Source organism: Myotis brandtii, unplaced genomic scaffold (genome assembly GCF_000412655.1).
Source record: "Myotis brandtii unplaced genomic scaffold, ASM41265v1 scaffold612, whole genome shotgun sequence".
NCBI classification, from domain to species: Eukaryota; Metazoa; Chordata; class Mammalia; order Chiroptera; family Vespertilionidae; genus Myotis; species Myotis brandtii.
Window position 1 is genome coordinate 3548855 of NW_005370328.1, and position 27142 is coordinate 3575996.

The 27142-nt window shown below is 39.7% G+C and overlaps 1 protein-coding gene across 1 annotated transcript in view; it reads right to left on the reverse strand.

The window, feature by feature from the left end:
* LOC102257561 (BMP/retinoic acid-inducible neural-specific protein 3-like) overlaps positions 1-26934 on the reverse strand; it is a 44716-nt gene extending 17782 nt beyond the window's left edge. Inside the window, 3 exon segments of the mRNA XM_014528046.1 lie at positions 9747-9969; positions 25183-25249; positions 26827-26934. Coding sequence (XP_014383532.1) covers positions 9747-9969; positions 25183-25249; positions 26827-26934 — 398 coding nt within the window.
* Positions 26935-27142: the final 208 nt, after the last annotated feature.

Sequence of the window (27142 nt, forward strand, 5' to 3'; positions counted from 1 at the left end):
TTGATTTCAGAGAGGAAGGGAGAAGGATAAAGAGATAGAAACATAGATGAGAAAGGGCCATTGATTGGCTGCCTCCTGCATGCCCCCCACTGGGGATCCGGCCTGCAACTGGGACATGTGCCCTGACTGGGAATTAAATCGGTGACCTCTAGGTTCATGGGTCGATGCTCAACCACTGAGCCACACAAGCCAGGCTGATTTTCATTCTTTAGTTTAACATCACAATTTTTTTTTTAAATTACTGCCATCATTTAGAATGGAAAAGAGTTCAGGACAGATACTATCTTATCAATATATTTACCAGCGACAGTTTTGAATAACCAATTTCATCCGCACACATTGAAGCTTCCAATGTCATGTATATGAAAGCTGACAGAAGAAGAGACTTCCATAGGATATGAGAAAACACTTTTGATTTCTCCTTTATGTAGATAATACACTAAGATTCTAGTCTACTCTCAGCTAGTCAGGTCATCCCTACATCATGGTGTTTACCGCTGGCCACAACATTTTGCTGGGATGTATTCAGGGGGGAGGTTCATGAATAACATAATAATTCTGTTTTATAAGATGAGCTTCTGTTTTGAGGTAATAAAACCATCACACGATCCCAATAGTGGATGATGTATTTACTTTGGCAAGTAAACATGTATCCATTTCTTCCATAATACAAGTGAAATTGTTCAGAAGTGATGCAAACAGAAATGAGACTGACTCTCAGCCCTGATTTAAATCTGCTTAAAAACTGAAAGTGCATCCAGTCTAGGAATTTTATTGTCCATAACATTATAAGACTTACAGAAACATTAGTGTCTTGGAATTTCTATTGATTCTTACTTTATGATCCACATACAAACCGGTGATGGTTAATGTAATATCAACAAAGAATATGTTTATTCCTTTCACTCCATAACATTTTTCTAAGAAGTAACTTCCTGTACCAACTTAATGCAACCTTCCATCTCATGGAAAATATTGGGATGAGCCCAGCCAGCGTGGCTTAGTGGTTGAGCATCAACCTATGAACCAGTATGATTCCCAGTGAGGGCACATGCCTGGGTTGCGAGCTCAATCCCCAGTAGGGGGCGTGCAGAAGGCAGCCAACCGATGTGCCTCATTGATGTTTCTCTCTCTCTCTCCTCCCCTTCCTCCCTGAAATCAATAAAAAATATATAAAAAATTAAATAAAACTATAAATTTTTTTAGAAAACAAACATTACATATCTCAGAAGATGCAAGTTATTTAGTGAAACACAATGAGAGCTTATCATCAACTTGGTAGTGAGGAGGAAATGAAGCCGGATACAGAGTCCTCCACCTACCCTCTGTTGCATAAACCGGAGGTCGGCAAAAAATAAGAAACGGGTTCCGATTGTTTAAGCAAAGTGATACGCCAAGTAGTGCTGGGGAAGCGGGGGTAGTGGAGGCTTTATGACCTTATTTCCAGAACACTTCTGATAGGACTCTTTTTTTTCTTTTTGTAAGCAAGTTAGCGTAAGTGTTAAGAGAGTCGTCTGGAGCTATCTATATTGTTACTGTTCTCAAATCTAATTATTTTAGCTGGCAACTCCACTGAGTTACCAGGGGGTAAAAAGCATTTTGGTAATGACCCTCTTAATCTTTCTTAGGAGACTGTTTAATGTCAGGAAGATGTGGGAAGCCGTACTTATAAGACATTTGCATAGTGAGTGATAGAACAGAATCTCTTACTGGGAATGTGTCACATTCAATACTACTCCCCCTTGGCTCTTGGCTGCCTTCTCCTCCGATGGGAGAATGTGAATACATTTAAAAGGAGAATAAGACGACACACTATTAAGGCTTTTACTGAAAACACACAATGAGCTGTTGACCTGTTATTTTGCACGATTCTCACACACATACAAATACACACATACACTTAAGTCCGCAGAATTTCCCAAAGGAGCAAAGCCCTTTGGTCTGATAATATTACCAAAAGTAGCTAGCTGAGGAGGGTGCCTCTAGGGTTGTGAATTTGGACCTCTTCCTGAATGATCCTTGGTTGTAGACAGATCTCTGGTCAAAATGTCAAAGAAACTAGCTCTCTGATTGCCTCACACGACCTTTTATCCATGAGAGGAAAATGAGAACATTCACAACATTATAATTGCACAGATGTTTTCCTTTTAATACTGTTTTTGCTCAGCCTATATGCCTCACACTGGGTACTGTTATGGCTAGCAAGGGGTTTAAAAAACGCAAAAACTCTTTATACCTAAGTATGAATTAGTTTTGAAATAACTATTTTCAGCTAACATCTATCAAGATCAGTAAGTTGAAAGATCATGGAATGATTTCTGAGCTGAAGGTCCAAGGAGGACTGTTACAGTGAAAAGATAAGAACAACCCTAGCCAGTTTGGTTCAGTGGTTAGAGCGTTTGCCTTTGGGCTGAAGGGTCATGGGTTCGATTCAGGTCAAGGGCACGTACTTAGGTTGCAGGCTGGATCCCTGGTGCATGCAGGAGACAACCAATCAAAGTGTCTTTTCTGTCTCTCTCTCTCTCTCTCTCTCTCTCCCTCTCTCCCTCTCTCCCTCTCCCCCCTACTCAATCTAAAAATCAATGGCAAAATATTTTTTTAAAGAAAGATAAGAAATAAGAACAACTTAGAGTCAGAAGAGCTAAAGTCAAGGCTATACCAAGAATTAGGTGAAAGGAAGCCGGCTGAGGGAAAGGACACATTTGCTACTTAAAATTTATTCAGAAGTGGCCTCCTACCTAGAGGTGGGGCATACATACCCTTTGCTTTTTCTTCTTGAGAGTTTATCTCCCTGGCTCCCTAGAGTCAGAATCCAAGCTGCTGTGTATTGCTCTACACAAATAATAATGTGTTTCTTTTAGAATTGATGCTATTATCTTTATGACAAATTCTATTTGGACTCTGAAACTCATGAAAACACATTTTGCAGAAATTTCATGACTATATTAGAAATGACCTATACATAAGAAATCGTGTGTTCTGTTGTGGACATGTTTCATAATTATTTAAGCACCTTCCATTTGCTGGCTACTTCGTCACTGTTGTGTGTTTTACGTGTCTCAATAACACACCGAGGACACATTAAAACCCTCTACATTTACTGCTTCATTATTAGCATGTGAGTTAGCAGAAAGTGACTGAAACAAAAATAATAATAAAATTTTTTTTGTACAACAGAAGTATAAGGAAAATTAATATCCTGACTTTCCCCTACAGTTTCATATAAAATTGCTCTCAGCAAAAGTTCCCTGTATTAATCATATAAATGCCATTTTTAATTAAATCGCACATTCTGCAATTTTAAAGGATTTGGAGGCCATTCAGCGGGGTCCTTTTATTAGTTAGGGATGAAGTTGGCTACAATAACATAAGCCAAGTAATATTGACTTAGAAAAAAAAGTGATTTTATTCCTCTCTCAAATAGTGGTACAATCATATATAGCCCAGGACTGGTGTGATGACTTCAAAGAGATTGGACTTGCCCTGGCCGGTTTTGCTCAGTGGATAGAGCACCAGCCCAAGGACTGAAGGGTCCCAGGTTCAATTCTGGTCAGAGGCCCACACCTCAGTTGTGGGATTGATCCCCAGCCCTAGTCTTGCTAGTGCGAGAGGCAACCAATCAATATGTCTCTCTTTGTCTCTCCCCCTCCCTTTCACTCTGTCTAAAAAATCAGTGGAAAAATATTTTCAGGTGACAATTAAATAAGTATATATATGTATATATATACATGCATACATACACACACACAATTAGATGGAGACCATTTAAAAACAAACAAACCCTGAAATAGGAAGATGAATAGCATTCCAGCGCTGCCCACTGGCCTAGTGGTTACCTTGAGACAAAGCTCTGTGCAATCGTGTTTTCTGCACGCGTGGCAGGCACTTTTTCAAACCATTTTTTACTTGAAAGAATGATGGGCAGGCAAACTATGGTTGGTTAGACTTGGCTAATAGGGCAGGTCTGTTGTCAAAACAGAAAGAAATGAAGCTATCACCTCGGACGTATAGACATTTAATATTAAGGCAACTGACATATTTGAAATCAATGTGAAATCTCAAGCTTTCAAGTTAAGATTACAAATTTGGAAAACTTGTGTCTGCCCCTATGAGATCGACAGCTTTTCAATAGGTAATGACTTTTCTCACAGATGCAATGGCAGTATCAGGGGGTGAAACTTTTTTGGTGTTGTAGAATGAATGATATGTGTCAACATATAGGAGATCTTCATAACTAAGTAACCAGTATTTTCCAAATGACCTGGTCATGATTTTGTATGCATGTGTGTGTAGAAGGTCCAGTTGAAGTTCAAGGTAGACCAAATAATTTAATGTAGGAGATTGCAAAATGTTAATCACATGGTTTTAAATTCCACCTTATAACTAACTTTTAAAACTGTTGCAGCCTGTCCCGTGTGGCTCAGTGGTTGAGCGTCCACCCAGGAACCAAGAGGTTGCGGGTTCGATTCCTAGTCAGGGCACATGCCCGGGTTGCGGGCCCAATCCCTAGTCGGGGGCGTGCAGGATGCAGCAGATCAATGATTCTCATCATTGATGTTTCGATTTCTCTCTCCCTCTCCCTTCCTCTCTGAAATCAATAAAAAATATATTTAGCCCTAACCGGTTTGGCTCAGTGGATAGAGCGTCAGCCTTCGGACTCAAGGGTCCCAGGTTCGATTCCGGTCAAGGGCATGTACCTTGGTTGCGGGCACATCCCCAGTAGGGAGTGTGCAGGAGGCAGCTGATCGATGTTTCTCTCTCATCGATGTTTCTAACTCTCTATCCCTCTCCCTTCCTCTCTGTAAAAAATCAATAAAATATTTAAAAAATATATTTAAAAAAATGTTCATTTGTAGTGGCTTGTTGGCACCTGCAAGAGCCAATTGTGCTTGTCTCTTCACCACTCCATGTTCAACGACATCACCCTGACAGCTTGCAATTGGCCATGGTGGAAATATTTATATCACAAAATTGCTTCATGCTAAAGATTGGGGGTATTTACCCCTTAAACAGTTGGTTGCTATAGGTTTACAAAAAAGACCACAAATGAAATATTTCTATGGATCCCTGGCTGCACAAAATAGTATAGTTATTTTTTTAAAGAATGATCTGTGCATACTTTTCAATAGTTTCTGTAATTATTGTCCTTTAATTAAATGAATGTCATTGTTGCCCTAGCTGGTTTGGCTCAGTGGATAAAGGGTCGACCTGCAGACTAAAGGGTCCCAGGTTCAATCTGGTCATGGGCACATGCCCAGGTTGCGGGCTCGATCCCCAGTGGGGAGCGTGCAGGAGGCAGCTAATCAATGATTCTCATCATTGATGTTTCTATCTCTCTCTCTCCTCCTTCTCTGAAATTAATAAAAATATATTTAATAAATAAATGAATGTCATTGTTACTTATCTCAAAAGTTTTAGGATACCTAAAGGTGACTGCCTCAGGGTCACCAGGTCACCAATGTCCTCAGAGTTTACCCAGGTGAGAAAGAGGATTCTGTCACAAATTCATGAGAGGAACAGTGGTGATGGGAGTGCAGACTTGCGGGGAGGGGTTAATCCGAGTGTCATGCTTTACCAAAAAGAATGAATTTTAAAGAAAAACTACATAATGTAGGAAAATAACCTACCTGCCATTATGCAGGAAGTGTCAGAAATCGTTTTATTTATGAGGATACATTTTGTTTGCTTTTATTTGTATTTCAAGATTTTAGAATATCAGATATTGAAATCCAGTTCTTACAGTGATGAGTTAAAAAAAAAAGCTGGGAAGAATATCATAAAGGCAGGACAAAAATCAGAACTTGCAATGGAACTGAGTCACTGGTATTGCTTAGACACTTCTTTAAAATATATTTTTATTGATTTTAGAGAGGAAGAGAGAGGGAGAGAGAGACGGAAACATCAACGATGAGAGAGAATCATTGATTGGCTGCCTCCCGCACACCCCACACTGGGGACGGAGCCTGCAACTCAGGCATGTGCCCTGACCAGGAATCAAACGCAGGACCCTTCAGTCCATAGGCAGATGCTCTATCCACTGAGCCAAACTAGCTAGGGCTGCTTAGCCACTTCTTTAGAAATTTCTGGAAACATACCCCACAAATAGCCAAACTTTTCCCCACTGTATTCTAGAAACTGATTATACTACACATTGGTTTTTAGTTTTCCCAATGTCATTTTATATTCTATTAAAAGGAGAATACAAAACAGAAACAATATCTCACATTCCTAGTAGAAGAAAAATGGTCAGGGGGAAAAACCCAAATTCAATGAAATCTTGCATCTAGCAAGAAGTCTGCGTGTTGTGTGCCAGGAGTAATAGCTAACATAGGAGTTATGCTGCATTGGAAAAAGGAAGTCAAGAAAAGCCTTTGGCGATCTTTGCTTTTTAAAACTTTTGAACTAAATAAATCAAATATGAAGTCCTATAGTTTATTGAAAGTTGTTCCACATAATATATCTTTATTTTATGTTGCTTATTTTTCTAAAACTTCTGAACTAAATAAATCAAGTCCTATAGTTTATTGAAACTTGTTCCACATAATATATCTTTATTTTATGTTGCTTATTTATTTATTCTGTATACATCCAACTTGGATTGTTTCATGTTTTCATGCATTCCTTAAATATCTTACACTTTTATGGAAAATTTGGATGTTTAAGTTGTTTTTACTAGACATGGATGTGGTTCTTTTTTTGTTTTTATTAATCTTCACCTGAGGATATTTTTCTATTGATTTTTTTAGCGAAAGTAGAAGGGAGGGGGAGAGCCAGAGAGAAAGAAACACTGATGTGAGAGAGACACATTGATTGGTTGCCTCCTAAAAATGTGCCCCGACCAGGGCCAGGGAAGGAACCTGCAACCCAGGTACGTGCCCTTGACCGGGAATTGAACCCAAGACCCCACGGTCCACGGGCTGATGCTCTACCACTGAGCAATACCGCAACGTGATTCTTACATTACACAGGATGGGGCAAAAGTAGGTTTACAGGTGAACAATCGCCAACCTGCTTTTGCCCAACCCTGTATTATACCCTGCTCTCTGCTCACTAGCAGTTTCCATTTTTTACCCCCCCTTTACATACACCCGCAGTTTCTATCTCCACATTTTTCACGATATTAAATTCAGATCTCCTGGTTTCACAAGCACCCATGAGCGCCATCCCGCCTGCTCAGACCTCCTCCGAGCTTCAGATGTCAATATCCCGCTCTGTCCAGACCTGTTAAGCCAACTTCTTACGGTAAAGCCAACCTGTGCATAACCAAACTCATCCACTTGCTTCCAGACCCACCAGACTCTTCTATTTCCCATTTTTGTTTGATGGGTAGAACCATCTACTTTAGTGGCTTGCAAACTGTATTTAACCCACACGTGAAGCATGACGTTCATTATATGTAAGTAACAGTGTCTCCCACCAGCCGGGATTCTCTACTTGGGAATGTACACAGGCAGCTATATATAAAAGCACCTTATGTGTAGAAGAAATAAGAAATCTTCAAGGATGCATACAATAACAAAACGGCAGTGCTCAGAGGAGTATTTATAGCTGGAAATGCTTATATTTTAAGAAAATGAAAGTTCTTAAATCATAACCTATCTTTTCTCTCTATGAAAGTAAAAAAAAAATCACAGTAAACATAAGCAAACAGAAGGAAGGAAATAATGATTACAGTGGAAAAATCAATTAAATACGAAAAAATAAAATACAAAGAAAACCAAAAGTTAGTTCTTTGAAACCAAATTGGCACACTTTAAATGAGAGAGAGAGAGAGAGAGAGAGAGAGAGAGAGAGAGAGAGGCACACTTTAAATGAAAGAGAGAGAGAGAGAGAGAGAGAGAGAGAGAGAGAGGAAGGAGATATTCGTATATCATATAACTGATGAGAGACCAGCATCCAAATATATAACCTACTCTTACAACAACTCAATAACAAAAGTAAAGTCAAAGGAAAAGTGAGTAAAGAATTTGAATAGACATCTTTCCAAGACAATAGCCACTGAGCACTAAGCACATGCAAGATACTCAGCATCATTAGTCTCTGGGAAAGAGAAACTAAAACCAGAAGAGCCACTTCACATCCACCAAACGCCTGCAGTCAAAGGAGGGACAACAGCAGGGAGGACGTGGGGTAGGGGAGCTGTCACTCATGGGAATACAAAATGCTGCAGCCACTTTGGAAACCAGTTTGGCAGCACCTCGAAGTGGTAAGTATAGTTACCTTAACTCATCAATTTCACTCCCAGGTATATCCCCAAGGAAATGGAAAACATACCCCCACGTTAAAAAACAGACATGAGTGTTCACAGCGGCATTATTCACACTAGCCAAAAATCAGAGTGAACCAAAATGTCCATCAAAGGATGAATGAGTACATGACATGTGAGAGACCCAATACTATTGATACACGCTACGTGGATGAGCCCGAAAGCACCATGTTAAATGAAAGAAGCCAGTCACAAAGACACATAGTGCATGGCTGCCTTTGTAAGAAATGTCCACCCAGGTAAAGCTGTAAGGACAGCTGGTTTGTCTTGTTTCTAGAGATAAATAGCCGAGGGCTGGGTGTGGGAGTGTGGGGAGTTACTGCTAATTGGGACTGGGTTTGTTTTGGGGAGAACAAAAATGTTCTCAACTTAGATTGTGGTGATGGTGTCATAAATTTTGAATATCCTAAAATCCAATGAATTGGGGGGAAAATCCCAATGATTGATTTTGAAATTGAATTTTGAAAAATGTATAGACTTTCAGGTGTTTTCTTTTTTTCAGGGGAAAAAAATCTATAATTATGTATTTCTCCTCTTAATGATTTAAGCATCAAGTCAAAATGCAGGCATTTTATTACCAAGATAGTGCAAATGCATACTTTTTGTGGTATCATTCTACATTTTCCCTTAACTTTTCATTCTGATGTATTTTTAATCTGACTTCAAATAAATAAATACAATTTTTATTGCACTGTCTGGTCCATATATCTTAAAGTAGCAAATCTAAAAAGTGTGTTTCTCGAAATTAGAGTTCAGACACAGTATTTTAATAGTCTGTCATCATTCACATAAATTATTAGTAACTTCTCCAGCAGTTTTCAGAGATTCACATTGAATAAGGCTTATTGTACTCTGAACACTAATCAAAGAACATAAACTTTAAATTCTTTTAATTCAAAATTACATACAAAGAAATTCCACTCTGTGGCCCTACTTATCCTAATGCTTTCAATTTAACCATAAGGCTCTGTGTTTTTGTACTCACTGAGATACAATTCTTAGTTGACTACCACACATACCAAGTTCTTTTGACTTCTCAATTTTAACAATAAACGAAAAAAGTCTGGTTGGCATGGCTCAATGGTTGAGCACCGACCCATGAACCAGGAGGTCATGGTTCAATTCCCGCTAAGGGTTGCAGGCTGGATCCCCAGTAGGGGGCGTGCAGGAGGCAGCTGATCAATGATTCTCATCATGGATGTTTCTATCTCTCTCTCTCTCTCTCCCTTCTATGAAAGTAAAAAATATTTTTTAAGAAAAGAAAATAATTAGGAAGTGTTGGTTTGTATGTTGCTCATGTACTATATTACTTTGGAAAGTAACCGCAATTTATGACTTTGAGACCTGAGATCATACTGTGTTTTCTGATGATTGCCTATCACGTGAATAACACTGTGTATCACACACCTGTGTTCAGACATAAGCAGAGCCCCTGGGAGAACAATGCCCTCAGGTGTCTACATCGCCACCAATGTCTTACCTTTGTCTTGGCAGGCTGATGAGGGGCTGTTTGTGACACCTCTTGCTGAGGCTGAAGAGCTTGTGCACAATTCTCTGCGCCTTCAGGAAAAGCTGTTTCATGCTGTTCTCCAGTTGTTCATAGCGGCGCTGAAAATTAGAATCCATTGTCCACAAGTGCATGATGGTAGACGTGTTGAGGAAATAATTCATGGGCAGCCTTTTCATAAAGAACTTGAATTCATCTGGAAAAAAAAATCATGAAAATCCAATACGTTAATTATAAACAATTATCTTCCTTTTTCTCCAAAACACATTTCACACGTTAATATTTTTTTTAAAAAATGAATCCATGCAATTTATTATTGGTGTGTAGCAAATGAATAGAAAGATGTTTTGATGCTTTAATAATATTTTCGTCTTGGTTTCCCTTTAAAATAGAACTTTCAGGGAAGAAGACAAAGTAATTTGGTCAGAAAATTGAAGCTAAACTTATTTTTTTCATGTTCTCCTTTTGATGGTCTTTGAATGAACTCTCTCCATAGGTAGTGGTCATTAATTCATCCTTCATTTTTGTCAGTAGTATTAATAAGCCTTTCCAAGTGTTTTATGTCAAAGAAATATTTTCAGAAATGTTTATTAACTTAGTATAGAATATATATAGTATTATGAAGCACATTTATTAATATTTAAAGAGGGACTTTTTTTAAATAGAAAATTATAAGATTCAACTCTATACTCTGATTATTCACTTTAACCATTTGCAATTTGTTTTGATATAATAGTGTAAAACATAAATGAATACTAAAGAGAGAAAAATAAAAAACATTTAAAGCTCCAATATTGACTCTCATCTTTGTTGTACTAATTACCATGCCTGAAATCATCTTATTTTCAAATGTCTGATTAACCAACAGTAGCAACAAAAGTTGATGCTGCACGAAAATAAATAATACTAATCTAAAAGGTCTACTAATTATCCAAAAACAAAAAGACAGTTGAGACTATAGCCAAAAGGTAGAAACATCACAAATGGCCATCAAAATAAATGAAGTTTTGATACATGCCACAATGCAAAGGAACCTTGAAAAATATGTGAGTTAAAACACAAATATGGTGTGATCCCACTCATATGAACTCTCTAGCATAGTTAAGTTCACTGAGACAGAAAATAAATCAGAATTCACCAGGGGAGGCTAGAGGGGGAAATGCAAAATTATTGCATAATGACTACAGAATTTCTGTTTGGGGAGATGATAACTTTTTGGAGACAAGATAGTGGTGATGGTTGCACAACATTCGGAATGTAGTTAATGTCACTGAATTGTACAGCTAAAAAGCTTATAATGACAAATGTTACATATTTTATCACATTAAAAATATTAAAATATGATAGCTGAACCTTTCCCTCATCTCTCCTTTTATATCTGAAGTAAATAGTATAAACTGGACTCAGAACATGAACTTTTTGTTGCTTTTAGTATTTATTGAAAATATTTTTGTTGAAAATATCAGGAAGTACATGTTTGGGTTAACTCCACAAACACACACCAGCATACTGCAAGATTTGGAAAATGTTTCCAATGGCTGAACAGGTATTACTTGGCAAGTGCGACAGAGTACATTTTAGTCATTTTTCTACCCATTATGAAGTTTTATGGTATGCATTAAACCCCAGCCTCTCTGTGCCTTGGTTTCCCCCTTTGTAAATGAGATAGAGATTTCCTGATGATAGTCTCATGTACCTTTAAAAGTCTATGATAGTATGAGCAGTTGTTTTAAATGCTAATTTGGTTAGTTTTAAAGACCCAATTCAAAAGCAGTTATTTTCAGCCTGGCTGCTATGGCTCAGTGGTTGAGTGTCAACCTATGAACCAGGACATCACCTGTTCGATTCCTGGTCAGGGCACATGCCCGGGTTGCAGGCTCGATCCCCAGTAGGGGGCCTGCTGAAAGCAGTCAATCAATGATTCTCTCTCATCATTGCTGTTTCTATCTCTCCCTCTCCTTTCCTATCTGAATTCAATAAAAATATATATTTTTAAAAACATGGTTATTTTCAAATGTCATTATGGCTATTACTATTGTCATTATCATTCAGCGGAATTTGTATGAGGTGTGTTAACACTTGTTCTTTGCATGTAGGCACCATCTCTATTAGAGTACCATATTGTCATTAGCACTTCTTAAAATGTGCCATTTCTCACTTGGTAAATGAACCACGTTAATTCAGATACCTGGTTAGAGCAATTAATTTATATTTATTCCATGTGTTAGGGCTAGCTCGATAGTCAAATCCAAGCTACTTCAATGCTAGAATATGCAACTTTTTAACAACGTAACAGAAAATTATATTCATGGATATTAGGGTTGTTATTTCTTCTACAACAAACACATACAGAGTCGTGGCCTCTTTGGGACATTGCAGGTATAGACTTTTACCAGAAGGAAAAGTAAAACCAAAGGAAATGATAACACCCTAACACAAGTGATTCCGAGGAAAGATATTTGCGCATATGTCCATTTGATATGCTTCGAGTCATCTTTTTAAGAAAGCAGGGATACAAATAAGAAATGCATTTTGAAATTCCAATTCCACAGAACTCCACGCTTTGTTTGGTCCCATATGTCTCTTTTGAGAGTTCCGCTCTTTTGAATAAAGGAGCTGATGCCTGGGACTGGGGAGCGTCCTGGGAGTAGTCTCAGAACAGATGCCACTACTTTGAAAACTAATCATTCATTTCATTGTCGTCTTTTACGTGAACACATTTGATAAGCCTTGATTGTTTCGTGGGCATGCATATTTTAATTCTTTCCGTTGTTCGTTCTAATGCTATTCTGAAAGTCTCTAAATCGGTAAATTATATTCGCAGTAAAGGATAGCTTAAAATAGAATTTAATTCTATCAAAGTGTACATAATTGTGTCAGCTGAAAACCATCATGGCGTTTTTTCTAAGAAACATGGTTTTAACATAACACATGAATAATTACTTCATGATAAAGTCATTAAGAGTCACCACTGACAGTCACCCAAACCATTTATTGGACACCTGCTGTACACAGAACAAACAGCTGTCTCTGTCTAGGAGAGAGAATACGAATAAGCCTTTCATTTTATTTTTTTAAAATGACAAATAGACGCGAAATATATTTAAGTGCTAGAAGTAACGTCTCTAGTATCTGAAATTCATTCTACTTAGAAGTCAGTAGAATCCCCAGAAAGATTCCTGTGGAGATTTTTTCCCTCTCATCTATAGCAATTGGTAAAATTCACATATTTGTAGGATATAAAAATGAGATATGAATGACACATGAGAATTATGATGTGCACTGGTGATTTACAAAACTACAAAGAGGGGATGCCAGATAACGTCGTATCCTACAATAATGTCCAAAGTCAAGTAGAAGATGAAGTACCATTGCTTTCCCCCCTCCCCTTTTTTTTCTTTTTTCTTAATCTACCATCACTTTTCAAACAGCAATTGTACAGGGACTAGACATACTTTGTGGGGCAAATACAGTTATAAAAGAAAACAGGGTGATCTCATGTAATCTGGAAATATCCATTTAAGAGTGTATCAATTGAGTATTTTTGCCCTGTATAATCTTGAGGACTAGAGAGAAAATAACACCCACCACAATAATAATAATAATAGTAATAATAATAATAATAATAGTAATAAACATCACCTACGCTGGCAGGAATTTATAGTCACTCAGTCTTCCTAAAAAAACTAATTCACAGGAAGCAAAGAAGAATGCAAAGAGAAATGCATGGTATTAATGAATTCTGTGGAGGCAGAGAGAATCAGGCCAGTGACAAATTTCTAATAAATTACAGAAAACTAGCTAGGCACCATGTTGACTCCAGGCTGCTGCTACTTCTCCATGAAAAATAAAGTACAGTGGGGCCTTGACTTACGAGTGTCCCGACTAACGAGTTTTTCGAGATATGAGCCATCTCTCGGCCGATTTTTTGCTTTGACTTGCGAGCTAAAATTCGGGTTATGAGCCAGCTTCAGATACCCCACCGCTAGTTGGCGCAGCGAATGTCACAGTGAACGCCACAACATCAGCCCAGCATCACGTGTCTCACTCGTTCACAATTGATTTGACATACGAGTAATTTGAGTTACGAGCTCTGTCACAGAACGAATTAAACTCGTAAGTCAAGGCCCCACTGTATTTTTAAAAGTAGCACAACCAGGTCTGTTGCTCCCCACCACCCTTCCCCCTGATAGAAACGCTAGTGAACACTTGATATCTAATTAGCTAATTTTAAATTAACGATCTGTCTCTCTCTATTAATATGAGTTCTTACTTTGGGCAGGAACTCTTTTAAGTGCTTTAAATATTAATTCAATTCCCCCAATAACCCTTCATGTAAATTTTATTGGAGTAGTTTTGTATGTAGACTGCAAATCATCTTCAGTTTCCTAACTCTAATGTCAGCAAAATTATTACTAACACTAATGTATTTACATATTGATCCCATGTAATTATATATTATTTGTGCTCTTTATCTGCATGGTTCACAGTTGAACAGGTGAGAGTGGGTAAGTGAACATTTTCAGGGTGAAAGGGAACCAGCCATGAATGCCCAAGCCCTGATTTGTGTTTCTGCCTGTACTGATGGGCACGGGAAACCTTGACCAATACAGTTGATCACATATTTCTAAATATTCAGATTCTCTCTTCAGAGCTGCTTTAGAATATGTGTTCAAAGGCGTTCTACAGCCCTAGCTGGTTTGCTCAGTGGGTAGAGCGTCAGCCCGTGGACTGAAGGGTTGTGGGTTTGATTCCAGCCAAGGGCATGCACCTTGGTTGCAGGCTTGATCCACTTTATACTTATGGGAAAGTACTTCCAAGGCTGACAAATAAACATCAAGCTGTATCTACCACTGACCTTCAAAGTTATTGCCCAACCAGGGTCCCCTCTAATAAAGCTATTTCTTATCACCTGAGAGCCACGTTTTCCCAGAAGATAGTATGGATTCTTCTACATTCTTCTGGTTCAAAGATCTGCCTAAAAAACAAATTCACTGCAAAGCTTGACAGGACAGCAATACTGCCCTTAAGTAGGTAAGAAGCCAGATGGATAAACAAGTGGGAAATTGAGTGGGAAGCGCTGATGGGAAGAGAAGCTGTGACAGGAAATTCCATCCTGCAGGGGCAGAAAGTAAGTAAAGGCTGAAATGAAAATCGGATCCATGAGGAAGTGCTACCAACATACACATTTTTTAAAGATATTTTTTATTGATTTCAGAGAGGGAAGAGACAAGAGAGAGAGAGAGAGAGAGAGAGAGAGAGAGAGGGATAAAGAGAAGCTGCAGTCCGACAATTTAGAGCAGATGGCAAACACTTTTCCAAACTTAACTGAGGTACAAGCCCTTTAAAAGGTTTGGGGTGCTTCTAATTTTACCCTCTGTGTCTTATATTAAAAGACGTTGAATACGTTCTCCAGTAGAGCTCATTATTATTTTTTAAAGATATTTTTTATTGATTTCAGAGAGGAAGAGAGCGGGAGAGAAAGAGAGAGATAGAAACATCAATGATGATAGGGAATCATTGATTGGCTGCCTCCTGCACGTCCCCCACTGGGGATCAAGTCCGTAATCCGGGCATGTGCCCTTGACTGGGAATCAAACCATGACCTCCTGGTTCATGGGTCAACGCTCAAGCACTGAGTCACACAGGCCAGGCCAACATACACATTTTGACTCACTCCACGATCCTGACTAGAATGGGTCGAGTTTTACTTTTACAAAGATTTTTTTTTCTCTCCAAACATTTGTAAGGGATCATTTCAATGATTTGTCTCAGTTGAGAATTTTCTCAGCTTCTCCATTAAACCACTGGTATGACTTTGAGTGGCCACATATCCATGCAAGTCTACTTAAACCGTCCTATGCGCCAGGAGCGTGGAGTTTACACTGATATTGACAGAATACTATAATGGGGCATAAAGTTAATGGCATGCCTGTTCACTTGCTTGTGAACTGGCTGAATTTATAAGGCAGCAAAATTATGGGTTCCCAAGGGTATAAATCAGAAACCGATCCTAATCCCTTCGTAGCTGCCTAGAAATAAATTATGTTTGTCCGGACTGTTTTCTTTTTCTCTGAAAGATGCATCATATTTTTATATTAAAATAGGTTATAGCATCATATTTTCACATTAAAATACTTCATAACATGGTAAGCCAATTAATCTGTCTTTCATTAGATTGCCTTTTTTTTTAATGAATCTCCCTTCCAGTGTTTGAGAAATTACCCAAACAGAGCTTTATCTGTAAGTATAAAATCCGCAAGGCCCAGGCGCCCTTACAAAGTAGATGCATCAGATGTACCCACCCCGAGCTGGAATTTTAAACTGTTGATGCAATAATAGCCAAATAGATCCAGAGACATTGAAGCATGCAACCGACCAACAAGTTTCAGGGTGGGGGTGGGACACAGACGATAGTGCAGAGAAAGCCTGGGGAGTGGGTGAGAGCAGGGGGCCAATGGGAGGAGGGGGCAGGGGACATCTGTAATACTTTCAACAATAAAGATAAATTAAAAAAAGAAGAAGAGGCCACCTAGAGCCATTTCTTAGGAGGTGGTGATTGTGGCAGTAATGGTGGTGGTTAGTGCGCTGGCACGCTCATAGCCTCCGCAGTAATGATCTCGTTAAATAAACCTGCGAGATTTTAGACTCTGTCCTGACTATGGAACACAAGAGTAGGCTTCCATAGCTTGCTTGGAGGTTCTGTGTGTGGCCCAATATCTGTAAATGAATTTCTTATCAGATGAGGTCAGATAGAGCCTGTTTTTCATACTTGCAGCCAAGGGCCTGGGCTGGTTAGAGGCGCTGGTGTCAGACACAGTGGCCACAGTCTCCATGGGCAGCAGAGATAATATGTACTCAGTTTCCTAGACTGGGGGGGGCAGGGAGTCTTTATTTTTTTAAACATATTATTTGTATTGATTTCAGACAGAGAGGGAGAGAGAGATAGAAACATCAATGATGTGCTCATCAGTTTATTTTGTTCATTAGATTCCACAGATGAGTGACCTGGAGAGTATCAGGCTACGTGAAATAAGCCAGTCAGAGAAAGACAAGTATCACATGATCTCACTCATAGGTGGAAAAGGCTTTTTAAATCCATACAGTGCTAAGGGTGGAACTTAGACAACAGAAATACCACCTGGGCTGGTCTAGAATGAAGAGCTTGTTGTAGAAATAGCAGTTGGGACAGTGCCTACATAAAACTGAATGAAGGACATGAAAAATTCAAAGACTGAGTGAGGGTGCGCTGGTTACTACAAATAGAGCTGGAATGCTTAAAGAGCCGACGTTCCCCCACTTTCTTCTCAAAGCACAGACCGAGTGCTAGAAACTTCCACAGGGTTTGCTCAAGAAATCATTTATGTCTCCTGGCTGTAGGGCTTTAAAACAAACTTGGATCCCAAGGTTGAATGTCAACGCCTGACAGATGTCGTCACCGTTAGGAAAAAAACATGGATTAGGAAGGCAAGTGTAGACGAAAAGGGGCCACATGCTAATCTGACCGGCTCAGGGGAGGCCTGTGTGACAGCCTTGCAAACTCAGAGCCCTAAAGTCATGAAAAAACAGCTCATGGTGGATAGTCATGTCCTAGGTCGGGATCTTCCCTGACAAAGGTCAATCTTTACCCTCACTGAGCCTGCTGTCATTTTGCATCAACGATAACATATCGTTGGGATGTCAAATTAATGTTCCTTCTTCTGGACCCCTCAAAGCACAAGCACTGCACCCCCTCATTGTTACTGAGTTACTTGTGGACTGTTAACTATCCTGCACCCACCTAAATAAAAGAGGCCTGTGTCTATCATTTTACTTCTTATCCAATCCCAGAGGTTTCCCTGCTGTGCTCTCTCCCGCCTCCCTAATCTATCACCAAAGCATTTCGGGTAACCCCCTTGTCTCCTCTTTTGATTGTAATGTATAAAACAAGGTGCAGAACTGCCCATCTCCAGAGCCTTATCTCAATCCCTTGAGATTCTTCTCCCCAGCAATTGTCGACGGTGTGGCTCAAACTCACGAGGAACTAGAAGACAAAGGGGAGGACTGGGGTGAGCACTAAGGATGCTTGCTTTCCCTTATAGAATAGAAACGGCTGCCCCTTCTCCTGGACTAACCCGGTCTTGCTTTCACTCATTGCAACGACCTTAATAAAAAGAATGACCTTCACTGAGAAGCCACTGTTCATCACGCTCCACTTCCATCACCCAGCATGCCCAAGGCGCGCTGATTGAACATGTTCTAAGGTGAGACTGAGTTTTCAATCAGCTTTTAAGAATTCGCTAATTTTTGTTGGACAAAGAACAGTAAATGCTTTGGTACAAAGCGCGCCTGCTGGCACCTCTGATGAACACCCCATTGGCTGTTTTCTGTAGACTGGGCACACCTGTGAGCGTGAGAATCAGGTGAGCGCCCCGATTTCCATGAGGCTAGTAGCAGCTATTAACCATTACAGCAGTGGTTCTCAACCTTCTGGCCCTTTAAATACAGTTCCTCATGTTGTGACCCAACCATAAAATTATTTTCCTTGCTACTTCATCACTGTAATGTTCCTACTGTTATGAATCGTCATGTAAATATCTGATAAGCAGGATGTATTTTCATTGTTACAAATTGAACATAATTAAAGCATAGTGATTAATCACAAAAACAATATGTAATTATATGTGTGTTTTCTGATAGTCTTAGGCGACCCCTATGAAAGGGTCGTTCGACCGCCAAAGGGGTCGCGACCCACAGGTTGAGAACCGCTGCATTAGAGGCACAGTGGGCGTAGGTATTGCAATAAACAGGCCCGATGTCTTTAAATAAATTCCTTTTCTGCTGCAGTCAGATTCTATTCTTGCAAAAATGCTGACTGACATAGAGCTACTTGGGGCCTCGAAGGTAAGTATAGTCCAGAGTCCCCAAGAGTGCCACAAATATTTATTGTTTCCACTGAGCCAATCACTGTGCTAGTTAAGTATTAGCGCTACAAAAATAATCATTATTACAGCTGTAATAGTACTTTATAGGTTTCCTGTATAGATAATTACCATGAAAACATAATAACATGACTTTTGCATAATTAGTAATAAAGGCCAGCTATTATTTTTCGTTTTTATCATGTACAGTAGGGCCTTGACTGAGTTTAATTCGTTCCGAGACCGAGCTCGTTAACTCAAATTACTCTATCAACTCAATGCAAAAAAATCGGCCGAGAGACAGCTGGTATCTCAAAAAACTCGTTAGTCAGGACACTCGTAAGTCAAGGCCCCACTGTATTCAGTGTTTCTATGTGGGCTGTGCTCAGAACTTTGCCTGGATTATCTCATTTAATGCTCACAAGGCTCCTAGGAGATGGGTACTATTACGCAATGAGAAAACGGGCCTTAGGAAGGTTCGGCGAATTGTTTGCAGTGCCTCATTCATTCATTACAGCCCTGCACAAACCAAGCCTGGAAAAAAGCATGGCTGCTCCGCCTTCACACACACAAACTCTTGAGAGTTGACAGGGAAATAAAATAGTATCTCCCACATCGGAAGGGTGCTTTTGTTTGCTGGGCTTTTCACAAACATTATCACATCCAATCTCATCATAACCGTGCATTAGACGGGCTGGTTTTATTGAGATGCAATGTGAAACTAATTCAAATTATGGGATCATTGCACAGAGGCAACTAGAAGAGAAAAATGAGAACAATAATAGATTCAAGGGAATATAAAAGCAGAGATCTTTATGTATTTCTTGAGGGTTAGGACAATGTTTTATTTTTCTTTGTGTTCTCCCTTTCCAAAAGCCCAAGATGGCACATTGCACATATATGAATTAAGTATATATTTCTTAAGTGGTTTGACCAATTGACAAGATCCAGGAAGGAATGGTTAAAGCTAAATACGAATGCATGCAAAATATTTAATTTGGAAAAGTAATATTGAACTTAATCATATAAAATATGAAATTACACTTGGCTCTTGTGGGGGGGAAAAGTTGAATAAGATGTATTACATTTCTAAGCTTTTATATTACTACTAGAGGCCTGATGCACAAAATTTGTGCAAGAATAGGCCTTCCTTCCCCCGGCTGCTGGCACCAGCTTCCCTCTGGCACCAGGGACCTGAGCTTCCCTGGCAGCCCTGGCTTTGTCCGGAAGGACATTCTGTCTAATTAGCATATTATGCTTTTATTATTACAGAAGATGGATAAAGGGAATTCAGGTTGGAAGTAACACTGCGAGATAAAAACCATATATTAATTTCTTAACATATGGATGAGAATCTGCCATATGAGTTCCAAGTAGTGAAATTACTGTATGTAAACTTGAGAGTATTCATAAATAATGAATCAAGCTATGCTGCACTCACATGTGATCACTGGTTATCAGCAAAACTAAAATTATATGCTCATGATCGCAATAGGAAAATTTACAGTCAGTATTTTTTAAGTATCAAGCACTGTTCAAGGCATTTGACTCTCTACATTCTACACAGTAGTTATTGCTGTTACGCTCTTTGTATTAAAATAATAACCGTGCACCTGGCTGGTGTGGCTCAGTGTTTGAGCATCGACCTGTGAACCAGGAGGTCACGGTTCGATTCTGGTCAGGGCAGATGCCCGGGTTGTGGGCTCGATCCCCAGTAGGGGGCATGCATCATCACTGATGTTCTCTCTCGCTCCCTCTTCCCTCCTCTCTGAAATCCATAAACAAACAAAAAATAAACAAATAAAATGGTTACTAGAGATGCTGAGTAAATTTCCCCAGGTATGAAGCCTTGTAAGAGATATCTAGAGGAAAAACTGCTGAACACATTAGTAGTACCTGCCTACGAGATCAAGTTCATTTGAGACTGTATCGAGTATCAGACAAGCCAAGCTATGGTCATGGTGGTAAGAACAGACTTTACTTCATCTCCACATAGCAAGTAACATTTCCTGGATATATTCTCTCTCTTCAGAGAGAAAAGCATGCCTGAAACTACCCCACATCTCCCGACCCCTTTTTAAGGCCAATTGTCAATTTTTAGAGTTTTTATTCCTTTTTAACAAACAATGAAAATGAAGGTCAAAGAAGGTTAGTGATTTCCTATGAAAAGTTTAATGCGTACTTAAAACAACCATTTTCATAAATTACATAAACATCTAATGGCCAGGCTGTGTACCTGAAACTAATATCACACTGAATGTCAACTGCAATTTAAAAAATAAAATAGGGGAAAATAAGCAATAAAGATAAAAACCATGTTAGTTTAAGTTGAATTAACTTTCCATAATGTTCCCCCTTTTCATCATAGATGATCTTGGAATTTCACGGGGCACAGAAACAACATTGACACAGTTATCATTGGATTTTTGCCCCCCTAAAATGTGCTGCTGAGTTTCAAAATGGGAGCATCATGTGTATTTGATTTGCTCCAGCGGTGAGCTGCTAGGACCACAGCCCTGAGAAGCGCCATTCCTATTCTTAGAGGAGAACCCGAGAGCCAGTCGTAAAAGATATAAATGGTGCTCCACGGCGGCGAGGCCGAAGCTCGGGTAGCGTCCTGGTGTTGTGGAGAAGAAAAGTGGCCTCATAATAAAATCACGGCAATATTACTTCTCTCTCACCACAATATTTTCAATACTAATCTAAGCAATAAAAGTAATAGCAGGGCTAACACCACTGGCGATATTAAATTGAAATAGCAAATTGCAAAGCCGGTGAAATTGTTATCAGAGGGATTGATCTACAATGGAACCAATATTTCAGGCTCCCAAATAAATGGTCAATAAAGGGTGCCACACCATTGTGCAAGCATTACGATGGTGATTTACCAGAGATGTATTCCTGAAAAATATCTCGCCATCGGTCATAGGCCGGGGCAGGACACAAGGACCGAAAATGAAAATATACTTATTTTTATGTTCCAATGGACTTCAGTTGTTCACAATACATTACTTAACTCATCCTAAAACAAACAAGCAAAAATAAAAAAAACTAGACTCAATTTCAAGGGATGTTTATTTTATGGGAACCCATGGAAACATTAGACCTTAGCCAGAAATATTGCTTCTCTGTACAAATGTAGTATTTTATGGGCCATGGAAACATTAGACCTTAGCCAGAAATATTGCTTCTCTGTACAAATGTAGTCAATATAGTTAAGAGAGATTTAGGAACAATTCTTCATATATTACAAACTACAATTTTCTTAGATTCTACAATACGTTAGGAAGCATAAAGATTACTTTTATAGGACACTGAAAACGAACAGAAATCTATGTATTTATTTAACATCAATGTCTGTCTTCCATCTTTCTTTCTTTCTTTCTTTCTTTCTATCTATCTATCCCAGAAATCTATGTATTTATTTACCATCAATGTCTGTCATCCATCTTTCTTTCTTTCTTTCTTTCTTTCTTTCTTTCTTTCTTTCTTTCTTTCTTTCTATCTATCTATCTATCTATCTATCTATCTATCATCTATCTAATCTATCTCTTATATGCCTTGTAACTGTCCAGAGAGGCGACATTTTGCTGCTATAACAAATCATTCCAAAAATCCTAGATGCTTAAAACAACAACAATCTATTGCTCACCCAGATTTTTAAAAATACATTTGTATTGATTTCAGAGAGGAAGGGAGAGGGAAAGAGTTAGAAACATCAATGATGGGAGAAAATCATTGATGGGCTGTCTGCTGCATGCCTCCCACTGGGGTTGGAGCTTCCCTCCTAGGCTGGGAATTGAATTGTGACCTTCTGGTTCAAAGGTTGAGGCTCAACCACTGAGCCACACCAGTCGGGCCACTTTGTCCCTTTCATGTTCCAAAGAGAGCTTATCCGTTTCTTTACCACGCAGCCAAACACATCCATCGACAATCAACCCATCTCGCTAAGGCTTTGCTTTGCAACTTCGTGGTAAGTGTCTCCCTTACAAGTAATACCAGTGCCAGCATCACCAAAGAGAGCTGTGTTGGCACCCTTTCCAACTACCCACCAGCTGGCCACTCGGCCAACCAATATCGTCTCTGTCATGGCAGTGTACCTCTCCCAAGATACAACCACTGTGGCAGTCAGCACTAAAGGCTTCGCTTTGCAACTTCATGGCAAGTGTCTCCCTTCCAAGTAATACCAGTGCCTGCATCACCAAAGATAGCTTTGTTGGCACCCTTTCCAACTACCCACCAGCTGGCCATTCGGCCAACCAATATGGTCTCTGTCATGGCAGTGTACCTCTCCCAAGATACAACCACTGTGGCAGTCAGCAGAGACAAGGTTATGCAGTGACCACAAACCCAGATCCAACCAAATCTGAGTGTCTCATTATTTTACGACTCAATGTCAAACTATTTAAAAAAGCCCAATCTGTAACTTATTGATACATATTTCTAATGAAAATTTTTTAAATTACCTAACAAATAATTGACAGTCAGGAAGAATAAGTCTTGGTAATAGGTCCCACCACCCATATTTACGATGTCAAACTATTTTAAAAAGCCCAATCTGTAACTTGTTGATACATATTTCTAATGAAAAATTTTTAAATTACCTAACAAATAATTGAAAGTCAGGAAGAATAATAAGTCTTGGTAATAGGTCCCACCACCCATATTTACAATACTAAAACTCAAGAAACTCTGAGAAGCAAGCAAGGATTTATCATTCATTTGTCAACCAAGCCCAAATTCTTTTGGAAACAAACCTTTCCCAAAATACCAATAAGTTGGCATGTCATGTAATATGCCGTATTTGTATCACATTATCATTCTAAACCCTGAAATAGTATAAATTCTGTAACACACACTCCCCTAAGGTTTTGCATATGGCACTATGCACCTGCAATTCCTGGATCACAGGGGACCATGGGATATCATGTAGGGCTGCTTGTACATTGCACATAGTACGTTAGCACACATCATGTCTCCCCATTTGTATTAAATTGAGATTTGTAACTTCCCGCATGCAATAGGTGTTTACTACCTTTCTCAACACCAGTGGTTGCTGTTGCAATTGTTAGTGTTATAACCCTCTGGATTCTAAAGACAATTACTTAGTGCAATAGCCTTTCATATAAGCAGTTATAACATCACACTTTGCAAGCACACATTTTTGTCAATCAGACATCCACGTTTTATTATATTTATGGCATCTAGGAAAGAGTGGAGAACATGTCTAGGGAATTAGGTTAAAATATGGATGCCCAAAGTTGGACCCCTGATTCCGCATCTTCCTTGCTTGCTGATGAAGATTAATCATGCCTCGGAACACCTATAATTGTTTTGCTAGCACTGTGATAGAGATTGAATTTCATTTTCTTCCAGCCCACACCCATTACTCACACAGTATCTATACACGCATAGGAAGCCACTATGAAGCCAAAAGAAAACAGACTGGGTGGAAAAGAAATATTAAGTTGGATAGCCTAAATGATAAGCCAATATCTGAGTAATAAAAAAGTCCAGGGAACTTTAAGACCTATAAGGGAGGAAATGCATTTAACTTCAGCAGATTTTACTTCGTACAGAATCATCTGAAATATTTCCATGGATGAAATTTGGTTATCGGCTCCGCGGGAATAATGATATATCCTGACCTGAGCAGGCATCGACGGAATTACATCACACCCACCTTTCTCCTTCCTTTTATTCCAATGTCAGCATAATATTGAAAATGTCTCAGCAAACTCTTCCCCTTCATAACTTTAATAAGTAGATTTGCCAGGTGCAACACTAGCAGGAGGCCCGTAATGTATTTAAGTCTGGAAATGAGGCAATTATCTTTCAAAGTTCTGATTGGCTACGTGTTCCTTTCGGAGCCGGGCGATGAACTGATTTCGATGGTGGCTTTCAGAGTAACCCTTGCACTCACACCTGCTCATTTTATTAAAACAGCGACGCCTTGCCAGGGGTGAGAAGGGGATCTGGGGCGTAGAAGCCGCGACAGCTTGGCCCCCCCTCCCCCCCTCAAGCTCTTCCTATTGATTACATTTCCTGACAGTCACCTGGGGAAGTTAATGACTAGCCAGGCAATTAACACCCTTGCAAAATCATAAAGAAAACATAATTATATTGAGAACTCATGGAGACTGTTTGTAATCTTAAATGCGATATTCCCAGGTTTCTGCATGGCTATGGCAACCCACATCTTGACATTCCTTCCTGTCTACACCCCTCAACCCAGTGTCTGTCTGAGACAACAAGCGGCCCTTATTAATGATCTACTTCCCTATTTTAAAGGGCCAAAAAGAATCCCGAGTTTTCGCCAATCTAATTAAACGTTCCCATGGAGCCGCTCAACGAAAACAAGGTAATGTCTGCCTTGCATATAAAGTGAGTCATCTTTCTAGGAAAACGGATCTGCAGTGAGAAAGATGCCTTATCTAATATCAGCTGGTGATCATGTTAAAGCAAATGTCTGCTTTCTCCATGGCAGGGTGGTAGCTCAACGAAGATACTCTGGAGCCGGACCATGCAGGCACCTTGGGGAGGGTACTCGCCGTACCTGTGACCCAGTTTCCTGTTCTGTAAAGGGGAATAATGGGTTTGCAATGGTCGGTTTTATTAAGGTTAACCTGAATCTGCACACCTAGCAGTTGGTGATATAAAAGGCAATAAAATGCAAAGAAGAGAACAAAAATACCAGACTCATGGTTAAGTTGCTCCTTGCGTTTTGTGGTCCCTAGCCTGGCTCCCATCCTGCTTGCTTTATAGATCATGTCCGAGTTTTGAGCTGAACTCTAGAGCTTTAGCAAGAGGAGTAGAGAACAATGCTGCTAAGCCCTTTGATGTTTTTCTTCACTATCACAAACCCACACTTAAAGAAAAAAGACTGAATCTCTGAGCTATCATTATCTCATTTGTCAGTTTTGTGTTGGTAGAAAGTTGACTGAACTGGTATAGCAATCTTTCCCTTTATACTAGGAGGATGTAACTACAGATAGAAATAAGGAACACAGCCCTGCTGGGGTGGAGCGTTGACTTATGAAAGAGGAGGTCACGTTTTGATTCCTGGTCAGGACACATGCCCAGGTTTCAGGTTCAATCCCTAGTAGGGGGCGCACAGGAGGCAGCCGCTCAATGATTCTCTCTCATCGTTGATGATTCTCTTTCTCACTCTCCCTTCTTCTGATATCAATAAAAATATATTTTAAAAAAGAAAGAATGAACACATAACTGTCTGCTACATTTTTCTTACTGCCTTGAATTTCTATCATGCCATCTATTAGATGACAATAGTCAAGTTTCAAGATCTGGACCTAAAAATGTAGCTGTACCAATCATCTATATAAGCCTAAGCAACCATTATGACCAGTTGACGGAACAACCAGTCGACCAATCACTATGACATGCACTGACCACTAGGAGGAAGACGCTCAATGCAGGAGCTGCCCCCTGGTGATCAGTGCACTCCCACAGTCAACCTCCCATGGTCCCTCCCTCCCCCTCCCCCAGCCGGCGAGCCCCAATCAGCCCTGATCACCAGCCAGGCTGAGGGACCCCACCCATGCACTATTTCATGCACTGGGCCTCTAGTATGTGAAATGGAATTGATTGGAGATGTCTGATGACATAAATGTCTGGTCTACCAGCAAAACAAATACCATTTAAAAAACATTTAAAACTAAAAATTTTCAAATACATTTGTTGAACACCTACTCTTTCCCCAGACCCAAGCCAAAAACATTTGTTGTGTCTTTAATGCACTATAACAAAGTCCACGTCTTTCCACGAGGGAGGATGCTGAAAATGTTGAGACTGGGCCAAAAGTTCAGATACCATGAGTGGTTCTCCTTTACAAGCTCTGTCCCGAGTGCCTTTCCAAAAATATCCACATGCTATTCCCTGGCACCTATAAATGTGATCTTAACTGAAAAGTACATCTTCGCAGATATGATCAAGTTAAGTCTTGACCTTGACCAAGATGGCCTTCATAGTCCCTTCAGCGAGACTAAACCTTAAGACAGGTTTCTTTTGGAATATAGGTCCCTGATATGGTCTGAATGTATTGCCCCCCAAATTCATATGTTGAAATCCTAACCCCCAAGGTGATGGGGTTGCTTATATAACAAATATCTGAGACTGAGAAAGTGGCTCTTCACCAGACTCTGGATCTGCTGGGGTCTGAACTTGGACTTCTCACGGGCCACCTCGATGGGAAATGAACTTTGGTTGTTTGTAAGCCACACTACCGAGGACGTTTTGGCCATGGCAGTCCCTACGGACTAAGGCAGCCCCTGACTTCTCTTTACTGAGAGCATTTACTTGAGGAAACTTGCAATTGTAAATTCTCCCTCTGCCCCTTCGAGATGTAAATCTTATCCCAGCGTCTAGACAGGTTTACAACCCGGGAATGTCTTTCTCAAGGACCTGGGAGCCATCCCTGTGAAATATAACCATCGGGAAAGAGAGCGAGCC